The 22,367-nt window shown below is 38.8% G+C and overlaps 1 protein-coding gene and 1 long non-coding RNA gene across 3 annotated transcripts; one reads left to right on the top strand and one right to left on the bottom strand.

Annotated features, from left to right (window-relative positions):
* The first annotated feature begins 452 nt into the window (after positions 1 to 452).
* june (JunE proto-oncogene, AP-1 transcription factor subunit) lies at positions 453 to 6,960 on the top strand. 2 transcript variants are annotated; one of them, XM_086053724.1, is made up of 3 exons: positions 453 to 832; positions 3,272 to 3,394; positions 4,943 to 6,960. In XM_086053724.1, exon 3 carries the CDS (start codon positions 5,106 to 5,108, stop codon positions 6,135 to 6,137), a length of 1,032 nt encoding a protein of 343 aa, XP_085909850.1. In that variant the 5' UTR covers positions 453 to 832; positions 3,272 to 3,394; positions 4,943 to 5,105; the 3' UTR covers positions 6,138 to 6,960. The 2 variants fall into 2 exon arrangements, with proteins under 2 accessions (XP_085909850.1, XP_085909851.1); XM_086053725.1 differs by lacking the exon at positions 3,272 to 3,394.
* Positions 6,961 to 14,549: 7,589 nt separating this feature from the next.
* LOC147135164 (uncharacterized) lies at positions 14,550 to 21,296 on the bottom strand. The gene is made up of 3 exons (XR_015089858.1): positions 21,201 to 21,296; positions 20,941 to 21,098; positions 14,550 to 14,784 (listed from the first exon to the last, which is right to left on the bottom strand). It is a non-coding gene; the product is annotated as an uncharacterized LOC147135164 (long non-coding RNA).
* Between the last annotated feature and the right edge of the window lie 1,071 nt (positions 21,297 to 22,367).

The raw sequence follows: 22,367 nt of genomic DNA, 5'->3' as shown, positions 1-22,367 counted from the left end.
ATACTGTATTACACACATATTATTTGACTGCAATGGGCACTATCGCCACTGGGGGACGCCGGAAGGACTGTAACATGGGTTGGCAGGTCACTGGCAAAAAAAAAAAAAAAAAAAAAAGAATCACATACCTTAACACTTGGAATACAATTCGAAACAAATAGTTTACTTATAAAGATGGCAAATCTCAGCTTTGATAGAAAAACAAATTTGTCTGAAAGGTAATTCAACAATAGGTTATCATTTTACGACAACATTGAAGTCAATTGTATGTTCAATTTCCATGATTAAATCTTGTAATATAAATCTATTTATTATTCTCTCTCTCTCTCTCTCTCTCTCTCTCTCTCTCTCTCTCTCTCTCTCTCTCCCTCTCTCTCTCTCTCTCTCTCTCTCTCTCTCTCTCTCTCTCTCTCTCTCTCTCTCTCTCTGTCCGTACGCACGCTCCCAGTTTGTGTTTTTGACTTACAATTAGCGGATTTGACCCATTATGTCCACCATTTCCGGGAAATATTATATGTATTCATAGCTGCAATCATATATTCAATTCACGTCTCCCGTTTAATTAGTGTGTGCATAATTAGCTCTATGATTATTCTTTTTTTCTTGGTATTCCCATTAAACGTTGACAAACCGATATCTGTTGAAATTAATTACTTCAATACAAACGTGGCAGGGGGAAAAAGCAGAACAAAAACGTCAGCGCGTGAGTCACTTGATGGTCGGAGAGCGAGCTGAGTTCGTTTGTGTGCTTGTGCGCGCGTGTGTACGCGCGTGTGCTAAACTGACTCACTCTGTCTGCTCTCAGATGCTTCGACATCGCTCTGCCTTCTGTGTGAGTATTCACGATTTTTATCCTCCATATTCACAAGCCGACCAGCTGTTTTGCATGTGTGAGTTTCAGACGAGGGCTTTGGTTTGTCTACTCTGGACGAGGATGTTGAGTCATGTTGGACCGGGAAAAACGGCGATTCTTTAAGTTTATGGCACTAGTTTAAACTTGATGAGCTCTGGCATGAATCGAAATATGATAGAAATGAGAAATGAGATGATTTCACTCGATCCTTTTTATCTGCGGGCTTTTTAGGCTATGGTGTGGATGGGACACGACTCTTCTTTTTGTGTGTAAGCTCCTGCATTGATATGTAAGCAAAGACGCGCTTCATTAGTCCAAACGTTATAGGTGAGACGTTTCTACACTATTTAGGAAAGATTTATATCATAGTTGGCTTAAACTTTTGATTTTCTTCTCACATGGTGATTTTTGAGGAAGAAAAGCAGAAACGTGGGCTGGCATGTTGAGTTCATTTATTGAGCGTTGCACCCAAAAGTATACTTGTGGTCACTTTAAACAAATATTAGATTGATGATCTATATTTTTAAATGAAATAATACTTTCTGAAGTGTCATCAAAGTTTTGATGATAACACATTTTTGACTTGAATTTTTTAAGGCATTCATTAATAATTATGAAAAGGCATAATCAGAATTGCACCATAAAAAAAACATGACATGCAAGGTTTTTCGCAATTCAAAGTGAGATATTAATGCCTAAAAGGAAAGCAATCAGCATTCCAATCACTGTTTTGGGATCATAGCTGGTGACTGTTACTTGTGTCATCAGATAATTGAAGCTATGACTAACAGTAGTAGCCAGGGCAAAATCTTTTTTCACAGTTTTTATTTGTGTGTGTGTGACTTCAGTGGTGAAGTGGTGATCGCATGTGCCTCACAATCATGAGGTTCTGTGTTCGAATGTCGCTCTGGTTTCACTGTAGGGTCGGCATGTTGTCCTGCTGCTTAAGAGTTGCTTTTCTCTGGGCTTCCTCCCACTATCCCAAAACGACATCCAAGTTGGCTTCACTGAACACAGTAAATGAACAATATGTCTGAGTTGTTTGTCTATATTTGCCTGACGATGTGCCCTCCAGAGTAAACCACGTCTCGCCCAGGCTCCAGCACACCCACAAACCTACTGGGAACAATGGTATTAAAAAAAAAAAAAAATAGATGGACAGATTTTAATAATAATAACACTGGTCAATATTTTTTTTATAACATTTTTGAATCAGAGACTTTAGTAGATTTTTCTGTGTGTGTGCTGTTTCCGAAACTTCCCTCATATTTTTCCTAGCACATCAGATTTTCATAATAATAATAAGAATTATATATATATATATATATATATATATATATATATATATATATATATATATATAAATATATATATAAATATATATATATATATATATAAATATTATTTATTTGTTTATTTATTTATTTATTTATATATATATATATATATATATATATATATATATATATATATATATATATATATATATATATATATATATATATATAACATGTAATGTGGCAATATATTAAGTTATATTTATGAATTAAGGGTTAAAATCAGTATTGTGCAAGCTTTTGGATCAAACTTGAAAATATATTTTAAAAAAGAAAATATCTAAGTAACATTTTTTTTAAAATTAGCATCAAAAATACTATAGGGGCACAAAACTGTCTCCGATTAAAATTTTCTGTTGATTAGTGTAATTTATTCATAGGTCACACTGAGCCTATGTTGCGCTGGAAGCATGAGAGGAAGGTGTTGGTTGATTGATTTTGTTAGTTAGCTAGATTCCACACAAACATGAACTAATTTCCGTGAAATATTGTGGAAGGTTTGGTTCAATGCATCCATGGTGAATCCATCCATCCGTTTTGTATACTGCATGTCCTCATTACGGTCACAAGTGAGCTGAGTTTGGATGAGAGGCAGGGTATATTCTAGTCTAGCCGTCAGTCACAGAGCACATAGGAAGAACATGTCACTTCTCACAAGATGGCCTGATATAAGATTTGAACACACAACCTCTGAACTGTGAGGCGAATCTTCTAATCACTGCGGCATACATTGAAATGTAAACAGAATCTTGTTTTTTTTGTTCACACCATAACAGTTTAAGCTAGTTTGCGTATTTCCTACATCTTACACTGCATTCCATTAGCCCCATAGCCTGCTAGCTAACATAGGGACAGACAAACAAACAAGGTGCTTGGCTTTTTTTCCTCAAAATTGTATTGAGGGGATTGTTTTTCTGTTTGGAACATGATGTCAATATTCCCCCTGGCTTAGAATAAAAAATGATGCACTCCTGTCATCTGCGTATAACATGATTAATGTTTTGCATTATGGGGTTAGGCTTTGCTGTTTTTGTTGACTTTTATTGCACTTTCATGACAAGATTTGTGTTTGTTGCACCAGGAATCAACTGGCTGGCAACAGTACGGAGATCAAGCGTCACACAATATGACAGCATGCTCTCTACGGCACGGCGGTAGACACTGACCAGGCGCTCCTGCGGCAGGCTTGCCCTCAGGAGTTGTTGTAAATAATGTATGAATTGCTGGGCGTTTTTCCATTGTGGATTTGCTGTTTATAATCGATGTCAGGTCACTTGAAATTTGAGGCCCTCTATGCAGCCACGACACCTAAAGAATGTGATGCTTAATTATGCTGCTGTAATTCTCAGAGTTCCAAAACATTTCCTTGTTTTTATTCAGTCAGTGTGGAGTTGTTAGTGTTACACTACATTCATTTCAAAAATTCTCCACCTAGCTCCTATATTGTGGTTGTGTAAACATTCTTGTCACAGTAGAGTAAAAACAAGTTATCCATAGTGAAACTGTAAAACAACAAATGTAACACTGGATCTTGGTGTTTTGAATACGAGACCGCCAACATGACGAGACTTTTGGTGTACCATATATGCTTTTCGCCTCACGACTTTTAAGTTAATACTCCTCGAGGCTGGTCCTTCTTTTGAAATAAGTGTCATCAAAACCGACAAAGACAAAGCAAAACACATAAACAGTTAGCTTGTGGTTGAACCATGGTCTAGGCTTTGCCAAGAACCATGTACTGACTCTTGACCACCAACTTGTGTGTTCCTCCCATAATTAAAGGGTCTACTTGCTTAAGCAGGTTCTCCCCCGGTAAAATTGTCGATCCATGAACTTGGATCTCTGCTTCAACTTAAATCCCCTCATATCTCTTTCACAAGGCTCGTCATTGCGTCACTCATACTTACCTACAGGGTGGGCCTTCTGACTGCTCTTCCCTACTAGTCTGTTGTTTGTTTTTGAGTTTTGTCATTGTCTCTCAGTTCCCCCGCATTGCAGTGACCACTTTATTTATCTCTATTACGACTCAAAAATTAATTGTTTCAGCCATGACTCTTATTTTCCTGGCCCCGCAATGGTGAAACAAACTCTCCCCTTCGTCACAACATCAGATCAGAATTGGCATACCCTGACATTTTAGTTAATCTTGTGATTATGACAGCAAAAACACTTTTCTGTTCCAGCAAATTCTATAAAAGGCAAAGGCGTGTTTGCATTAGTTTGGTGTCAGTGATGAATGATAGAAAGACTTGACCTCAAGACCCTCAAACGCTTCTGGTAGAGTACATTTTGAGAGCTGGGTCCTCACTTTCAACATCAATGACCACTGTCTTCACAAATGTGGATGGATGAAAAATTATCACATAACTTTAATAATTATAATATACAGAGGTGAGTATTCCGTCAGGCTGACAGACCGGTCCGTCTGTACATCACTGACGGACGCCCGTTTTGCTTACGATTAACAAATTACGGAACGCCTTTTAAAAATGATGGACTGACGAATGACGGAAGTGAGTTTTGATTCATCAGTGTAATCGTCACAAACTGCGTCCGTCAGTGACGGACCGTTAGTCTGTCACTAAAGGACAGACATTTTTCTAGCGTTTTTAATCGGGGACCAGCTGTCGGACCAATGGGCTTCTGACAGACTAATGGACTGATGATTACAATTTAGTCCGTCATCCACCTCTGGTAATATATCCCTGTCAACATGTTATCTTTTTGTTCTCTGTCTCGTTTCTCCTTCTAGACCTGCTCGTTCTCCTGCCAGGACCTGGATTCTATATTCTCTTTGTCATCCCTTGTTCTTGTTCTTCATCCTCCACCCACTGACATCAGAGGAACATTTCAATCTCTTATGTTATTGAGGTTAATCTGATTATGAAGATTACCTCTAAGAAAATTCCTCATCAATGACAGCCAAGATGGAGACTCCTTTCTACCATGACGACTCCCCCGCCATCCACAGCTTCAGTCAGTTTCCAGAATACGAGCGTTACGCTGGAAACAAGATGTTGATGTGTAAGAAGGCCATGTCAGTAGGGAGCCATCATTTCACTGGCAGTGGTAGCAGCGTAGCAGGAGGAAGAGGCACGAACCCCAACAACCTCGGACTAACCAACAACAACTCCCTCATGACACCGTCGGCATCCTCGGCCGACATGAACATGCTGAAGCTAGCCTCCCCTGACCTGGAGCATCTGATCATCCAGTCCAACCAGGGATTGGTCACCACCAGCCCTCTGTCCAACTCCACCAACCCGTTCATCTATCGGAACCAGGCCACCAACGAGCAAGAAGGCTTTGCCGATGGCTTCGTCAAAGCGCTCGCCGACCTTCACAAGCAGAACCAGCTGGTGGGAGGTCACATGTCGCCATCCTCCTCCTCCAATGTCTCCTTACAAGCGTCCTACCAGAGAAACTTGATGTCCACTAGCGACATGCCCATCTACACCAACCTTAGCAGCTACAACCAGGGACAGCTGGCGTATGCCGGAGCGCAGATGACATACAGCGGTAGCTCGGGTCATAACGGCGGTGGAGCAGGTCAACCACATACCAGAGGTCTGGATGCCCCTCAAACTGTCCCTGAAGTGCCCCATCTACCTGGAGACCCGACATCACCTCCCTCCCTTTCCCCCATTGACCTAGAGACACAAGAGAGAATCAAAGCGGAGCGCAAGAAGCTGCGCAACCGTATCGCGGCATCCAAATGCCGTAAGCGAAAACTGGAGCGAATCTCGCGACTAGAAGAGAAAGTGAAGATCCTGAAGAGTCAGAACTCAGACCTGGCCTCCACCGCATCTATGCTGCGGGAGCAGGTCTCTCAGCTCAAACAGAAGGTCATGAGTCATGTCACCAACGGCTGCCAGATTGCCGTCAGCTCTCCCAACAAATCTGGAGGAAGAGGCGGCAGTGCTGGCAGCGAGGACTCCAGCTGCTGAGGGGTGGTGGTCGGGGGGACATCAGAAGAACAAGGGAAGTTGATAAACCAAATGGTTTCTAAAATTTGGGAATTTCACTCGTGCTCGATGCTCTCAAAAAGAGCCTAGTGAAAGTGGTTCAGGGTCAGATAGCGCCCTGTGAAACAAAGAGATGGTTTCATGATATTTAGCCAGAGATATCCATCAAAGACTGCTGACTGTCTAAGGGTTCAATAGCAGATATGAGGTTCCTGGACATGAGGAAAGTTCAAGGGAACGCTTTGCATTTCTTTGGTGTTTAATATTATTTAAAGAGACAATTCTGCAGAATTTGTCTCAACTTTGAATCACTTTAAACAGCTGAAGTATTATTTATTATTTTTTAATTATTATTGCATCTCATCACACTTAAAGTGGAACTTCTTTTTCCATTGTTAAATAGATTTTTTTTTTAAATCATTGGAACTATTTTTGAATAATGAAATCAACCAGCGTGAGGGCATACATGTAAGTATGAACACTTCATTAAAATCAGTTGTGTGATTATTATGTTGAGCAATTTGTCGAATGCTTTTGATGAGACTGTGGCTGTACTTCTGAATTCATAATTTAAAAACATGTACTGAAAAAGACATTTACGTTTACCAACATGTTGATGGAAATCGCTATTCTGTTATGTTACTGTGTTTGGGTTGTGTTTTTTTTTAATTTCATTACATGCATACAGATCAACTCTGGTTGAAAGTCCAATTTTCAAATTATTATTCATGTGTTGCTGCTTGAAATTTAAAACGTTTATTGCCACTTTGTCAAAAATAAAGTCTAATGATCAGTTGTCACTGGTCACCACTTTTTGTCTTTTGGCTGGTGGATGCTTTCCTTGCTAGATGGACCTGGGGTCTATTTCGCAAAGCAGGTTCATCAAACTCTGAGTCTAATCCTGAAGTCTGAGTTGATCTACTCTCAGATAGGAAACTCTGAGTTTCCGGGTCCAGAACAGCTGATTCGAATCAGTTTCCTAAACTTAAAGTACCTTCACCTGGAGTTAAGCGCGTGCAGCACAACTATTAGAAGACAGCATGAATGGAGCCCCGATTTGCCAGTCACCATGGCAACGAGGGAGGGGCGTGGAAGAACATGGCTGCTTCAGGTCAATATATGCGGAAGTTTCAAGTTGCAATCACAATAATATAACAGAGGAAAACTGCTTGCTTTCGCCTATTAGTTTATTTTATTTAGGGGCAATCTCGCGGGGGAGAAGCGCACTTAACAGCTGATGAAATACAAAAACATTGTTCAAACAGTTAAGACCGGCATAATCTCATGGAGGTACACTGAAAAAAATGGTGGCTGAATTTACTCAATTATATTTCATCAGGTGGTTGCACAAAATAAAATCATCTGGAGCCAGATATATGTATTAAGTAGGTGCATAGTCTATTTAAAAAATGTACCTGGATTCAGATGATTATATTTCGTGCAACCACATTCAAGAAATAACATTTGAGTAAATATTCAACAGAAACTTATTTCAGTGTATGTAGATGATGACTGTCATGTGAAACGGCACCGCTCAAAAGGATCATTTTCTGGAAATGCTAAAACATCACTGCACAGTCTGATCTCCTGATGAATATTTAATTCTCTGCGTAGTAATGCTGCACCTTCATCCACATACACTGAAAAAAATGATGTTTGAATTTACTCTATTTTATTTTGTCAAATGGTTGCACAAAATAAAATCATCTGTATCAAGATACATTTTTACAATAGATGTATAGTCTTCTTAAAAATTCTATCAGGATTAAGATGATTTTATTCATGCAACCACTTCACGAAATAAAATTGAGTAAATGATGCAGAGCATTTTTTTCAGTGTACAGGATCATCATCAAAAGTACATGTCACGTTTGTCTCACACTGAAAAAAATGGTGTGTTGAATTTACTCACTTTTATTGGTGCTTGCACAAGTGGTTGCACAAAATAAAATCATCTAGATAGATCCAGATACATTTATTTAGTAGATGTATAGTCTTAAAAAATGTATCTTAATCCAGATAAAGATATTTTGTGCAACCACTTGACAAAATAATATTGAGTAAATTCAACACGTTTTTTCTGTGACACTGTGCCTAATGGACTTCTCATATACTGACTCCGATTTTTTTTTAATGACAGACGGCAGAACTACGCTACGACAAAACTCGCCTAGGCGAACTGAAGGAATGAGGACATGAAAAGGAGTGTGGGGCTCAGAAAGAGGGCGGGGACAGAGCGAAACTCAAGGTTCACTGAGATAAACCTGCTCTCGACCAGGTACTGCAGTAACTGATCGGGAGTTTAAGTTACCTCTCTCTCTGAAACTGGCTAGAGTTACCCCTCTTTCTCTGGTTTGAGTTACCTCCCTTTTTGAAATGGAAAAGTCAGAGTTTCCCTCCTTTCAGGGTTAGCAGACTCTGAGTTTTCACTAAATCTGCTTTGTGAAATGGATCCCTGGTTTCAAAAATAGCAATCCAATTTTGGTTTTGAAACAAATATGACCAATATTGAAGTTGTTTATTCGTGAGCTGTAAGTCTAAATAAATATATACATACATTGGTAACGCACTGAATAACTTAAAAGACATACAAAATAAAAACATTAAAAAATTACTTTAATTAACTTGAATGTTTTTTCTTTATCAGTTTTATTTCTATACATCATCAGCAATATTAAATCAGACAAATTAACTCATGATTGGGTGTATTAAGTGAATGATTGACTTTTTAAAAAGCTATTCTTTGGATTTTTATAATATAGCCTATTTCTTAAAGTGGGGGAAAATAAAGCCACATTCAAATGCAAATCATGACATGCTCTACAGGTTTTGGACTTTTTTTTATGAGAAAGCTTATTCAGCAATATTAAACAGGTTCTAACTTTATGGGCAAAAAAAAAGTACTTATTTATTTCCCTATTATACATTTAGAAAATATGTCATGGTTTGCGTAGAGGAGGACTCAAACGCAGGGAGACTGGAGGCAAAAATGAAGTGCAGTCCAAAGCATTTAATCAAAAGAAAACAAAAAGGACAACGAGGTACTGGAATGACTCCTAAACAACAAGGATCAAAAGGACATCAAACAAACACTAGGACATGACTTGAGTTGACTTAGACAACAGACTAATGACAAATGACAATGAACCAACAAGGACTGAAAGAAAGTGGGGAACTAAATACAGTGTACAAGCTAGTTGACGAAACAACGAGGAACACCTGGACAAGACACAGAGGGGAGGAGGGAGCTGATTGGCTAACACCAAGCACCGGGATGACAAGCACAGGTGGACTCAATAACTTAACGAGAGACAGACAAAGGAACAAGGAAAAACATGAAACTAAAGGTCAAAACCAAACTTAAAAGACAGACTATGACAAATATTTGTATCAACTGTATGTGACCAACTAAAACAAGAGCATGTACACTGCTAATACACTGTTACGTTCAAGCTGATGTTCAAGATGTTTGTGTCAATATCAAGGGCGGAGCCACCGGTGGGCCTGGGTGTGTACAGGCCCACCCAGATTGACAGACTTCATCATTCACTTGATAATTTTATCTTAATATACGATGTGTTCGGACAGGAGGATTGTGCTCCGTCAGAGAAATATTCAGGCCCACCCATTAGCCACATTCTGGTTCCGCCCCTGGTCAATATACAAATGATGAAACCTTCACCAGCTGCTGCTTTGTGTCTGAGCATTCATAATTTCAGTCAAAAGGTTTTTACACCGCATGAGCAATTTGTAATATGAACTGTAATATAAACTGTCGAATGTCCCACATAGGTGCATTAATGTGCTGTCTTGTCACAACAATTTGCACTATTAACCAACACAACACCTGCAGTCCTTGATGTTCTCATTCTTAAAGATTCTTTGTCCATATGTGCCATTGTGAATGGTTGTTTGTTTATATGTGCCCTGCGATTGACTAGTGACCAGTCCAGGGTACTCCGCATCTCACCCGACAGCAGCTAGTAAATCTCCAGCACACGCCATTAACTGCCTGTGTTAATTAATGTGTGTGTTAAGGGAGCAATGTCTCTCCCACGTTGCGTCCAAATCATTAACATTATTGGCTTGAAAAAGAAAATCAATGTAAAGCACAGACCAGCGAACTAAAATGGAAAATAATGTAAAGTAATCATATCCCTCTTGGTTTGTTGCTGTTTTGTTTTTCACTCTTCGCATGCAGGAGAAGGGACAGGGCGGCACTGCCTGCTCTGACCGCATGTCCATGGTATGTAGAGTATATAAATGGCTGTGACTATGTATGACTATGTACGTTGGGTGAGCACATCTGCTACACGGCAAGGTTTTGAGTTCTGACCTTCCTGTTTGGTGTTAGGGTACTCTAGCTTCCTACCACATTCCAAAAATATGTTAATGAATATAAAATATTTCTATAATGATCCACAGAGGGAAAATTCCAGTGTTCCAGAAATATGGGGTAATGCAACAAACAGCTGAATATTGCTTCAAATAAATAGAATACAAATATACAACTCAGCAGATTAAAATCGGACATTGGATATGGATGACAGTCATTTGATTGAGTTTGGTGGTGATGGGGGTGCAGTGACAAATTGTGGCCCACACAGCCATTAGAAAGTCTGATGGTGCCTGAAGAGCTCAGTTGTACCCCTGGTTGGAATGATGCACTGGCTTAAGGAGCCACCCGTCTGCCAGCTCATCATAGAGAGGGTGAGAGGAGTGGTCCAAGACGGCTCTTGCTTTGTTCTTTGTCCTCCTCTCAGCCAGAGATAAGTTGTCCAGCTCTGATTCATTCAAAGAGCGGGTCTTCATCACCTTACTGAGTCTGCTCATGTGTTTTGAAGACTCTCAATTATCCAAAGAAGTGAATGTCCGTGTTTGTCTATATGTGCCGTAACTGGGGACGAGTCCAGGTTTCACCCCGCCTCTCACCCCAAGTCAGATGGGATAGATTCCAGCTCAACAAAGACCCTGAACAGGATTAGCAGTATAAAATGGATGATACATTTTTCACGCTAATATAAATGGATGTATGGACGAATGACAACCACTTAACATAAATAATTGTCTTAATCTAATTTTCTGGATTTAAGTGAACATAAATGTGTACTTGTTTGTTTTTATTTTTAATATATATATTAAAAATAAAAACAAATGTATTGACGCTATGTACGACGAATGTAAAATGTATTGACGTTAAGTGAAAGACTTTTTTATATAAATGTGAATGATCTATCTATCTACCTATCTATCTATCTATCTATCTATCTATCTATCTATCTATCTATCTATCTATCTATCTATCTATCTATCTATCTATCTATCTATCTATCTATCTATCTATCTATCTATCTATCTATCTATCTATCTATCTATCTGAGTGCTGTCAAGAGATTAAAAAAAAGAGAGATTAATTGATTATGATCTGTAATTAATTGATCTAATTAATCTATTTTTAACCTCCCTTGAAAATTGCTGAGAAAAGCTCCAAAGCCCCCCATTGTCTGTATGCATGTATCTGTATTTATGATGTATATCTTTTTTTTTCAATTACCCAGTCATTTGCTATCATGAGGAACTGTTTTTCGCATTTACCAGCCAAGTTCCTAGTTTCTGTTTTCACGACGATCAGTGCAAAATGAGTTGAAGTTCCACTCGCCATCAATAAAGTGTCCAGTCACCCCCAAAATAATATCTCACAAAAGTGAGATATTAACCTTTTCATGCACAGTGGTCACTACAGTGGACATCTATTTAAAAGTAGCTTTCGCCTATATTTAGTAATCTAAAAAATATATTTATATTTTAAATAATTACATCAAATCATAATTAATGCATAAAAGGGTTAAAATATTTTTTTAAATTTGGATTAATAAACAAACAAAAGTTCCTCAAATTGTTTATGACCTATTTACAGTATTTAGTACCTGCAGTGATAAGATATCTGATGTCTGATGGCTTTTGTACATGCTTCCACACACAGGCCACTCACAACAACAACTGCCAATTTAATCTAAAAAAAAAAAAGAAAAAAAAAGAAGAGCAACACCAAATGGGATGGCAAGCGTCGAACATCCTTCTCATTTGTAGGCATGGCTACAAGAGGTGTGTCGCCTATAGCTAAAGAATTGTTGTTCACAATAATTTATTGTGATTTATTGCATTTATTGCAATAATCCTTCATTAAAAAAATACTATATACCATTATAAATGTATATATCCATTTTAGAAGAGATGATTAAAGGATGCAATGCATGTTCACAGAATGTGCCATGTAGTGTCTCTTTATCACGCGCAGCAACCCAAATGCATAACAGAATGCAGGGAACGGATTACAAGTTATTTATATAAGACTTTAGGTTGTAGGTGGCGTTGCCAGAGGGAAGACTCAGTTGACACACATTGGCGGAGGGGGAATGGTTGACTGACAATATCTGAAATAAGAGCTGTTCTGAAAACTATGGACTGTTGGCATAACTCAAAGAGCCTTGAAAATCTTTATGGATGAAGACTGGGTTGCAACCTTGGATATTACAAATCGACCACCAAATAGAGGCGCCAATTTGTGATTTTAATAGAAATAGATCATTTTATTTTACACATGCCACTATAAATGATTCTACATTTAGCTTGGCTTTACATGTCATTCTGCAACACAGCCATGATCAACTATATTGATAACACACTCTTGTGAGTAATCAGCAGGGATGCACATAACTGGTACGCAGGTACGCATGCGCAACAGAAATCACTGACGCGTTCAGTCATTTGCGTCACGTCGCACATTTGTGTACCCTTACACACTAGTGGTGCAGTAGAACGAATCATCTTTGATTGGTAAGGATCAAGCTTCGGTTGTGCACGATCCGCAGAATGGTTGGTGAAAAAAAATGAAAAAAGGCTTATTTCAAAATAAAGCTTACCAAATAATACATTGAGTCATTAATACCAATGCAATAGCCTCTGTGAACCTTTACTTCGAAGTTGGCCCGCGTGGTGGCGTAACGGCTAACTTGATTTCCGTTTTCGACGTATTGGTAGTTTTAACGCTTGCTACCAACACTAACACAACGCTGTCTCGAAATCATATTCAGTCGCTAATTTAGGACAAACAAACTGCTGGTTAATTACGCTGTCATTGATACGGCACAAATCTCCGGCGTTAGTGGCTAGCAGCTGTTATCATTAGCTGGTAGTTCAACAGCTGCTGCTTAATGGCTTACTTTTTTTTTTTAACTTCTTTTTCTATATTGTGGCCCGAGGTTACTTTGTAATGTGCTGTCCATGTTTTAAGAAAGGGGCCTTAAATCGCACTTTAAGTCTTTTTCATTATTAAAGATAGATGAATAAATAAATAAAACTTTGTCTTCATTTAATTTATAACAACACGTTTGCCTAATAATTTTAAGAAAACATTCGGCTCAAATGTCTGGCAGCATACCTTGAAACGTATACACTGTACCGCTTACAAAATTGCGTTAAATTGTGTTCATTAATCCTAAACTGCCATATTAGACATTAGGAGTTGATTTTTTTTTTTTTCTTGGGCAAATGCGTTTTATAAAATAAATGAAGACAAAGTTCTATTGTTTTGGTTTTTTTCCCTCATACAAAAAACAATCCGATCCGTGACTCAAAATCCATGACCAATCCGAACCGTGACTTATGTGATCCGTTGGCCCACTAGTGAGTACCAAAGACATTCATTCATTCATTCATTATCCATACCGCTTATCCTCACAATGGTCGCGGGCGTGCTGGAGCCTATCCCAGCTGTCTTTGGGCAGTAGGCGGGGGACACCCTGAATTGGTTGCCAGCCAATTGCAGGGCACACAGACAAACATCCGCACTCACAATCACACCTAGGGGCAATTTTAGAGAGTTCAATCAACTTACCATGCATGTTTTTGGAATGTGGGAGGAAACCGGAGTACCCGGAGAAAACCCACGCAGGCACGGGGAGAACATGCATGGAGCCGGGATCGAACCCACGACCTCTGAACTGTGAGGCGGACGTGCTAACCAGTCGATTCAAACAGTAATTCTTATAAAGTGTTGTCTGTATAATGTACATGATAATATAAAGTTAAATTGTACACTCTAAAAACAGTTGGGTCAAAAATAAAAAATTTTAGGTTAAATTTGACCCAATTGTTGTGTTAAAAAAGGACTGACCCAGACTTGGGTCAGTTTGAACCAAAAAATTGGGTTATTCAGTTTTGACCCAACTTTAAGTGTTAAATGAACACAACAAATTGGGTCAAAACAATGCAAATAATTGGGTTATTCCATTATTTTTTTATTTATTCATTTTATTTATAATGTTAAGGATACTTCCCCTTCCTCAAAAATGTATTAATAACAAGTGAAAGTTAAAAAAAATGGGTATTTACCTTCAGGTACATCACCCCTGACATTGACATAATTTCAGCAACAACAGTAGTGGCTGGTGTACATTTGGTCAGAGCTGGGCACTCCCTCCCGGGGCTGGACTGGTCAGACACCCATTTTTAGGGGTGACACGTTTGAAGAAAAGGGCTCGATTAAGCAAGGGCGGAAGCGGACTTTAGTCCAGCCCACTAATGGATCCTCATGCGTGTGACATGGTCACGAGTTAGCCAAATGTTCCTGTGGATTACAGTAAACACATAAAGTTAATATGGAACATTATTTGGAGAACGCACAGTTCTTGTGAAGTATCACATCCTACAATGGCAGCAGACTAATGCTTTTTTTTTTTTACGATTCCAGCACTCGTCCTGTCCAACACACACGCTCAGTTACAAGCAACTCGTTTTCCAGAGCTGGGCACTTGACACTTTTTTGCCGGTCCCGCCGCGACCCTCCACCTTTGACCTGGGTACCCTTCTGGCCGCGACCTCCCGCCCTTATTCTCTGCGGGAGAGATACGAACGGCGAACGGCAGAGGCTTTTTGAGGATCATTAGCTGGCCAATTTACTATTCAAACCCGCTGTGGACACGCTTCAAACACGCTTAAAAATGCGCCACTAGTACTTTACTACTTACCCAACTGCATGTGATTACTTCCGTTGCGAGCCCCCGGGGTTGGTTTTGTCGTATTTTATAATTATGTGGGTCCAACAGACAGCTAGAAGTCGCAGTCAACAAGTTACTTATTTTGCACACTTCCCCTCCTTCAAGGCCTTCAAAATAAAAGCATACCAGCAAGCCACTATAGACAGCAGGTTTGCTACGGCGTATTTCCGGAAGTAGTAAAGACACCAGTAGAAGTGCATGATCCCCACCTTGATGTACCGGCGTCACACTTGAGTGCTGTGCGCATCTTAATATACTCCCGGATACAAGTTGTTTTGAAAAAGTTGAGTTCCAAGTCGGGGCGCGTCGCTTCAAAAAGAAAGCGACAACAATGGATATCGTGCCTGCTATAACCATAAAGGGACCGAGATGACTTGACTATGCATTTAATTTTATTGCCAAACTAGCTTGCTTTGCAGCAGTAACGAGCTGCGTGATGGTGCATCCTCTCCGTGTGGGAAACTGTATCTCCTCGCAACATGTGACATAATGGACCGATCAGAGCAGCAACAATTCCTGATGTGTGCGTGGCAAGTGTCGCAGACCACCTGTGTGTTTTTGAATGAAAATGCCTAGTTTTTGTTTTTTTACTTATGAATCCCCTTTGTTTATGTGTTTTATACATCTATTTTAGTTTACATGTTGTTACCAAAATTCTCTCTGTTATTCTCTGTGAGTGTTTGTAATTTTCAATGTACAAAGTTAATAAAAAGCATTATTAAAAAATAAATAAATGTGTGGCAGACCTGTCGCCAACAGCACAATGCGTCGCTCATGTGAATCAATGTGGCAGTTGTCGCTCGCGCCGACTCGGGAGTAGAAAGAAGCCTAAAAAGAAGCTTTTCACAGAGTAGACTGAGATGAAATGTGGCCGCTCTAAATTGAGCATTCTGCCAACATGTATGTAATGTGTTCCCAGAGAGAACACAGCAGTTAATACATGACTAGAAACAACACCCATATTACGCTTATTACCTGGCAAAATAACACATATATAGAATATGTGAATATGTGTGCATACACACCGTGAGGGTATGTATGCACACGCTTATGGCCACCCCTCAGTGAAATGTTGTGACACCCTGGGCATCCCACTGAAAAGTATTTGGCAACACCCCTGCAAATGAGTGCTCACTAATATGCTGCTTTTGAAATCATGTTTCCATTCCATTTTCAAGTGAAAGCATCCGCTGGAGTTTTCCAGCTACACGTTAATGACATCCTTCCTGATGATTAGCTATGAGTCAGTCTGACTCAGAAGTGAAACTGTGCTTGACCGGGTATTGACGTGCTACTGCCTCTGCTGATGATGACAATAATGATGACGATAGTTGTTGCCATTTGTCAGGCATCACTCCAAGGAGAGTTACCACTTATCATTGGATTGTGCAGTGAAATCTGAATGAAAATCTAACTTAAGAAAAACAATGAAGTGTTCAGACCTTGCATGCTTAGTCATATCTTGTTATGACCTATTTTACCACAAGGCATTAATTGAGATACTATCAAACTGAATGTATCAAAAGTAATCTTTTCTATGTCACTTCCTATTGGGAGGTGTCTGTCCCAATCTGGAACTCCTGAATTTCAATTCATGAAAAAAAAATTAAATTCAATTCATGATTTTTTTTTTTTTTGCCAATTTACAAAATACTTTACTTTAATAGAACATTTTGGTTGCTTTTAAATGTATTGTGAAAGATTTACATTGATTTTGTAGATTTTTTTCAAATGAGAAGTTTTTATGTAAAAAAAAAAACCTACCCCAACTTTTCATGTCACTACCGAAACACAAAGAGTATTTGTCTGTAGGCAGGGCTTGGTTTTAGCCACATCCCCAGGAATTTCACCAGTAAGAGACATTACCTTCATGTTCATCACTGGGCACATGGCGAGTAATTGGTTAACAGCATTATTAAGTTATGTGCCCTCCAAAGTCTGAAAATCAGCATGTGGTTTTAAGGACCGTCACACTACCGAACACCTAATTTCGGCAATAAAATGAGCACTTTTGATTTTAATGCTAAATGTACTGTTTTCTATCTCTGTACACATGCTCAAAACTGTCTGTGGTAGCCACATTGTGCCTAGCATTGTTGAGTATTGTCAACAACTATCATAAAACGTCACTACCAAAATGGTCACTACCGAAACATTTCGAAATGTTTTGGTAGTGACATAATGGTTTCTTTAATGACAATATGATGTTTATTTTTGAATAAAGTAAGTTTGACATAATATGATACATAGATACATATGTCATACATAGATCTTTCTGATTTTAACAATATTCTATTTCATATTTTATCTTAATTTGAAGGGAAAAACACCAAAATGCCAAAAAGCCTAGCAGAGACAGAGTACAGTCGAAGGGTTAGAATGACCCAGTGAAATCCAAAGAATATTTAATAAAGAAAGGAGGAAGCAATAAGAGTTGGAAGGAAGAAGGGAAGCTGAAGTCGACCAATGAATTATTCAGCAGAGAGCAAAGGAAAGTCAGAAGAGCATGGAGCAAAAGACAAGACCACCGGATGTCTCTCAAAAAACAGAGAGAAAGGGAACGTACAAAAATACAAATTTCACACATTTTCCAACTCTGAATTTGAACCAATTCAGTAGAATGGCCCATATATATTAAACCGGTTAGTGTTTTTTGGGTTTCTTGAGTCACGGATCCGATCGTTTTTTGTATGAGCAAAAGAAAAAAAACAAAAAAAAAAAAACAAAGTAGAACTTTGTCTTCATTTATTTTATAAAACGCAGTCTGTAGTGGAGAGCGCCATCTACTTTGCTGTTGTTTGCAGAGGGAGCAGCAAAACGTAGAAAGAATCAATAAAGTCAGATGATACCATTGGCCTGAAGATGGAGATGTTTGAGTCTGTGAGGGGCGAGAGATCATTGAGCAAACTTCTCTCCATCATTCTTATCCTCCCCAGGACACTTTGTAGCAGCAGAGGAGCTCTTTCGTCAACAGACTAACTGAGCTTTGCTACCAGAATCAATAGTTTAGGTCAACTTTTATACCTTTCATTTTGTATTTATTGAACAATCCTCCACTTTGTGTGAGATAAATACTTTTGGACATTACGCAATAAACATTATGCGTATATATATATATATATATATATATATATATATATATATATATATATATATATATATATATATATATAGTTTTCTGAAACTCACCTGTTTTCTGAAGCTGAGCCGTGATTGTTCGTTACCTGAGCTGATGTCATTTTCAGTCGACAGAAAAGACAAAATGGCCGCCCCCAGAGATGGCTAAAACTGTGTGGGTTAACTCTTATCTCACAAATGCAATATTTATCAGAATACCTTGTTTCAACTAGTGGGCTTGCATAGAACATATTCTTGAAAAAATATTTTGGGGTTGATTTCCACTTTAACTATTTTACTGTTTATTGTATGTGTATTTTAATGGGCCATGTGTCTGCTGAATAAAGTTGGATGGATGGATGGATGGATGGACGGACGGACGGATGGATGGATGGATGGATGGATGGATGGATTGGGTGATATGAATCTATGCAGCACTTGACAATATTTCGATGCATAGATGGATGAATGGATATAAGGGAGAAAATGGAATACTACCAATCATTTACAAAAGTAAACCTTCCCATTATGACAATCAAAATTAGTTCAGTTAAACCATCCACTTCACGGAAGTCAAGTGAGTGAACTACATTAAAAGATTTTAATACAGTAATTTCATAATTGTTATATAGTGGTACTTGTAAATATCTAAGAAACAATAACAAAATAGAAGGTCAGACATTATTTTGTAAATGTTTATTATATTATTTATTATAATTATGACCTGCATATTATTATTATTATAATGAGGCTTTGAAGGAAAGTCAGATCGAACAATTGAAGTGCTCCCACTGCATTGCACAACTGGGCACTGCGACTTACGCATGGTGCTGCTCCACTAAGTAGATTTTAGGCTTGTAGGTGGTATTAATGCATTTGTCAGAAGCCAAACACATTCAAGAAGTAAATTTGAGGAAGTAATTGTGAACAGTAATAGTGATTGCTAAACCGTTGTACAACAAAATATGAAGTTCCGGGTACTGTCATTTTTTTGTCCAGGCCATTTTCCTTGGTTTGATTTTAAAATAATTGCCTTGGAACAGAATTCATATTTATTTAGTTCTTATTACTTTTGTCAGTTTCAACTTACTTCAGTGACCACAGATGTTTTTGTTTGTTTGTTTGTTTGTTTGTTTTTTACAAGGATACCAACAATGTTGTCTATGTGTGTATGCAGGCAACTTGAAGTAGAAAGAAAAGCAATCCGCAACCATGTCCAAAACATGGGCGAGCAGTCAAGATTTTTTCCTCCAACAGTTCGATTGAGATTGTTTTGCAGTTTTTCCATATTCTGCTCCAGATGGAGTGACCCACTTACTGAGAGAGAGGCTATGTGCCATTTCTGGTGACTAATACCCCCTCCACCCACACCTCAAAACATACACGCACACACACACACGCATGCACACACGCCAGTGCGTAAGCTCAAACAAGCAAACACCAAACTTTAGAGATTTTGTCAGTAGGAATAATGACTTTTTGAAATAAATATGTGTTGACAGTGAACATCAGTGTGTGTTGTAGTATGTTTGCAGTTAAAAACCCTTCAGTTAGAAACTAACTACTGTCTTGTGGCTGCTACAAACTGACATCTAACCTCAACAAAATGAAATAAAGCTTTTTGTTTGTATTATCCAATGAACAATATGTACTGGTATGCAAATGTAATAAATAAAAAGTGGGTTCAGGTTATCACTCGAGATAGAAGGGATTTCTATGAATATAATTACAGTAATTTCCATACATGTAAACACATCACAGTGAAAAGGTGAAGGGGCAGCACATCCTGCACAACACAAGAGATCATATCAAAATGTGGTTAAAGTTAAATGGGAGTCAGCACACACTTGCCACCATCAAGTAGCTCTGATTAAACCCAAATAAAGTTCAGCTTTTCTAGTAGGCTTTTTCTGACATTATTGTGGTCACATCTTACTTCCATAGCATCAGAACAGATCATTGCTCAAAGGAGTGGTGAAGGTATATTAAAGAATTTCCAGGGCATTAAATATATCACGGACCAAAGTGAAGACTGTCATCGTCAAGTGGAGAAAATATCACAAATTACAACATTGACATTACCAAGAACTGGACTTTCCCCACCGCCAAAGCCAACGCACCACCAAGTGGTGATCAGTTGACAACTCTTTTCCTCTCTTCACCTGAGCGTCCAAGACATGCGGCCGCAAGTTTGATGACGCGACCACAAAGTCGATCATCGGACTGTGGCCTAGGGGTCCTGGTGCCGAGTACACATACGGGCACCCTTATGTTTGAACCATTAATTCATACGTTTTTTGATCATCGATTAATAGTTTAAATTGTTTAATTCAAAACTCAGAATTTCAGCCTCCAAACAGTAAATATTTTGAGATTTCTCTAGTCCTTTGTTCACTCCTCGCCTCCTGCATTTGGATAATTGGGTATTTCCTTTGACTCCAATAAACCCCCCTTTACACTGTGTACGTCGACAACAGAATCCATCACAAGTTTGGGAGAGAAGAGCTCAGGGACAATTATGTAAATCATATTAATTTCAGCCCCTGATCTGCTGCTGACCTCAGGTCAGATCTCTGGAACACACCAACTCTGTACTCCCGCACTCTTACCTGGAGGGAAGTCTGCCTCTTCCTTCATTCCGTCTTTCTGCCACATTAAATATTCATGAGACTCACTTGAGGCATCACGGAGCTCCCACCCACTGACACTGCCCAAAGCTGTGATGTCACACTGAGGTGATAGTGGTTATCTTGATAGGAGCGGGTCTCTAGGGGGAAACGATACAACATGGTGGATGTCAGTGAGGATATGATGGAAGAGACGACTTGAGCATCTGACAGCAGCTGACTGGCAGCAGAGTCACATTCACCTCCTTTGTCAAAGATGATAAGAGTCTCCAGCAGTCTCTCAAAACTTCCAATGCAATTGCATGAGGAGAGAGTAAAGTTTTACATTGACAGCTCAGCACCAGATACTGCGAAGGGAATTGGTGCCGAGATGTGAGAACAACTCTGCTGGCTACAATTAGTCAACTTTCACTTGTAATGTGGCCATTACCTGCCAAAGCAGCGGGGAGTATGGCGATGTGACATAGAAAAATGTAAAGCAGAAAAGTCAAATGACAGGCTTCTGGGCATTCATTAATGAAAACATTTTTTAAAAAACATAATGAATGTAATATTAAAAGTATACTGTGCTGCTTATCGAGTAGTTGTAATCACACTTTCAAAATTCAAGTGAAGTGTAGCATTCTATGGACAAAAGTATTAGCACAGCATGCCAGTAAACAAACATGAAATCCGCCCCTCCTTTGAAGATGTAACAGGCTCCACTCAAAACAAGAATCGAAAACTCACTTGAGTGCTCAAAAATGAATACACTAACTATTCTGAAGATCCAAGTTGACCAACACTTAATTTCCAGGGGAGCTAAACAACACTAGCATCAGTGCCAGTGCTCAAAGAACCATCAGCAGCATTATGGATGAGCTAATGAAATCTGGTCGACCTTTTATCTTCAAGCTTCCCGTCACTCTTTCGATGCCTCACTCGTGAGGTTGTTGGCTTACTATAAGACTGACTGTATATTGCATAACCATACACACACACGCACACACACACACACAAAATGAATGTTTTCAGCTGTGTTTGTGTTTGATGTTGCTACGGTGAAGCAGAAAGCAAAGAGAGAAAAAAGTGATATAATTAAAAGAACCAAGTGTCACAAAGACATAAAACACAGCTGAAAATGTTCACGAGATGAAATAATTTGTTACTCAAACAGAGATTTCTTTTTATTTCCACATGGTCACATTTAATGCTAGCTGTTTTTGGCTAAACCAATGGGTTTAAAATATGCTAACTGTGAAGAAGATGACATTTTCCTCATCACTCATTAATAACTTTAAACTAGATTATGTGGACACTGCTACAGTTTTTCTTTAAAACAACAAGCCACGCAGACAAAAAAAAACATGACTGAAGCTGAAACAGGTTGATGGTCAGAATCAGTGATGAAGGTGTTCAGGGATGGAGGA

The sequence above is a fragment of the Filicampus tigris genome, chromosome 15 (assembly GCF_054856515.1).
Source record: "Filicampus tigris isolate MCC_2025a chromosome 15, RoL_Ftig_1.0, whole genome shotgun sequence".
Lineage (NCBI taxonomy): Eukaryota > Metazoa > Chordata > Actinopteri > Syngnathiformes > Syngnathidae > Filicampus > Filicampus tigris.
The sequence above is the reverse complement of the archived record's forward strand: the minus strand, read 5'-3'. Positions and strand labels throughout refer to the sequence as shown.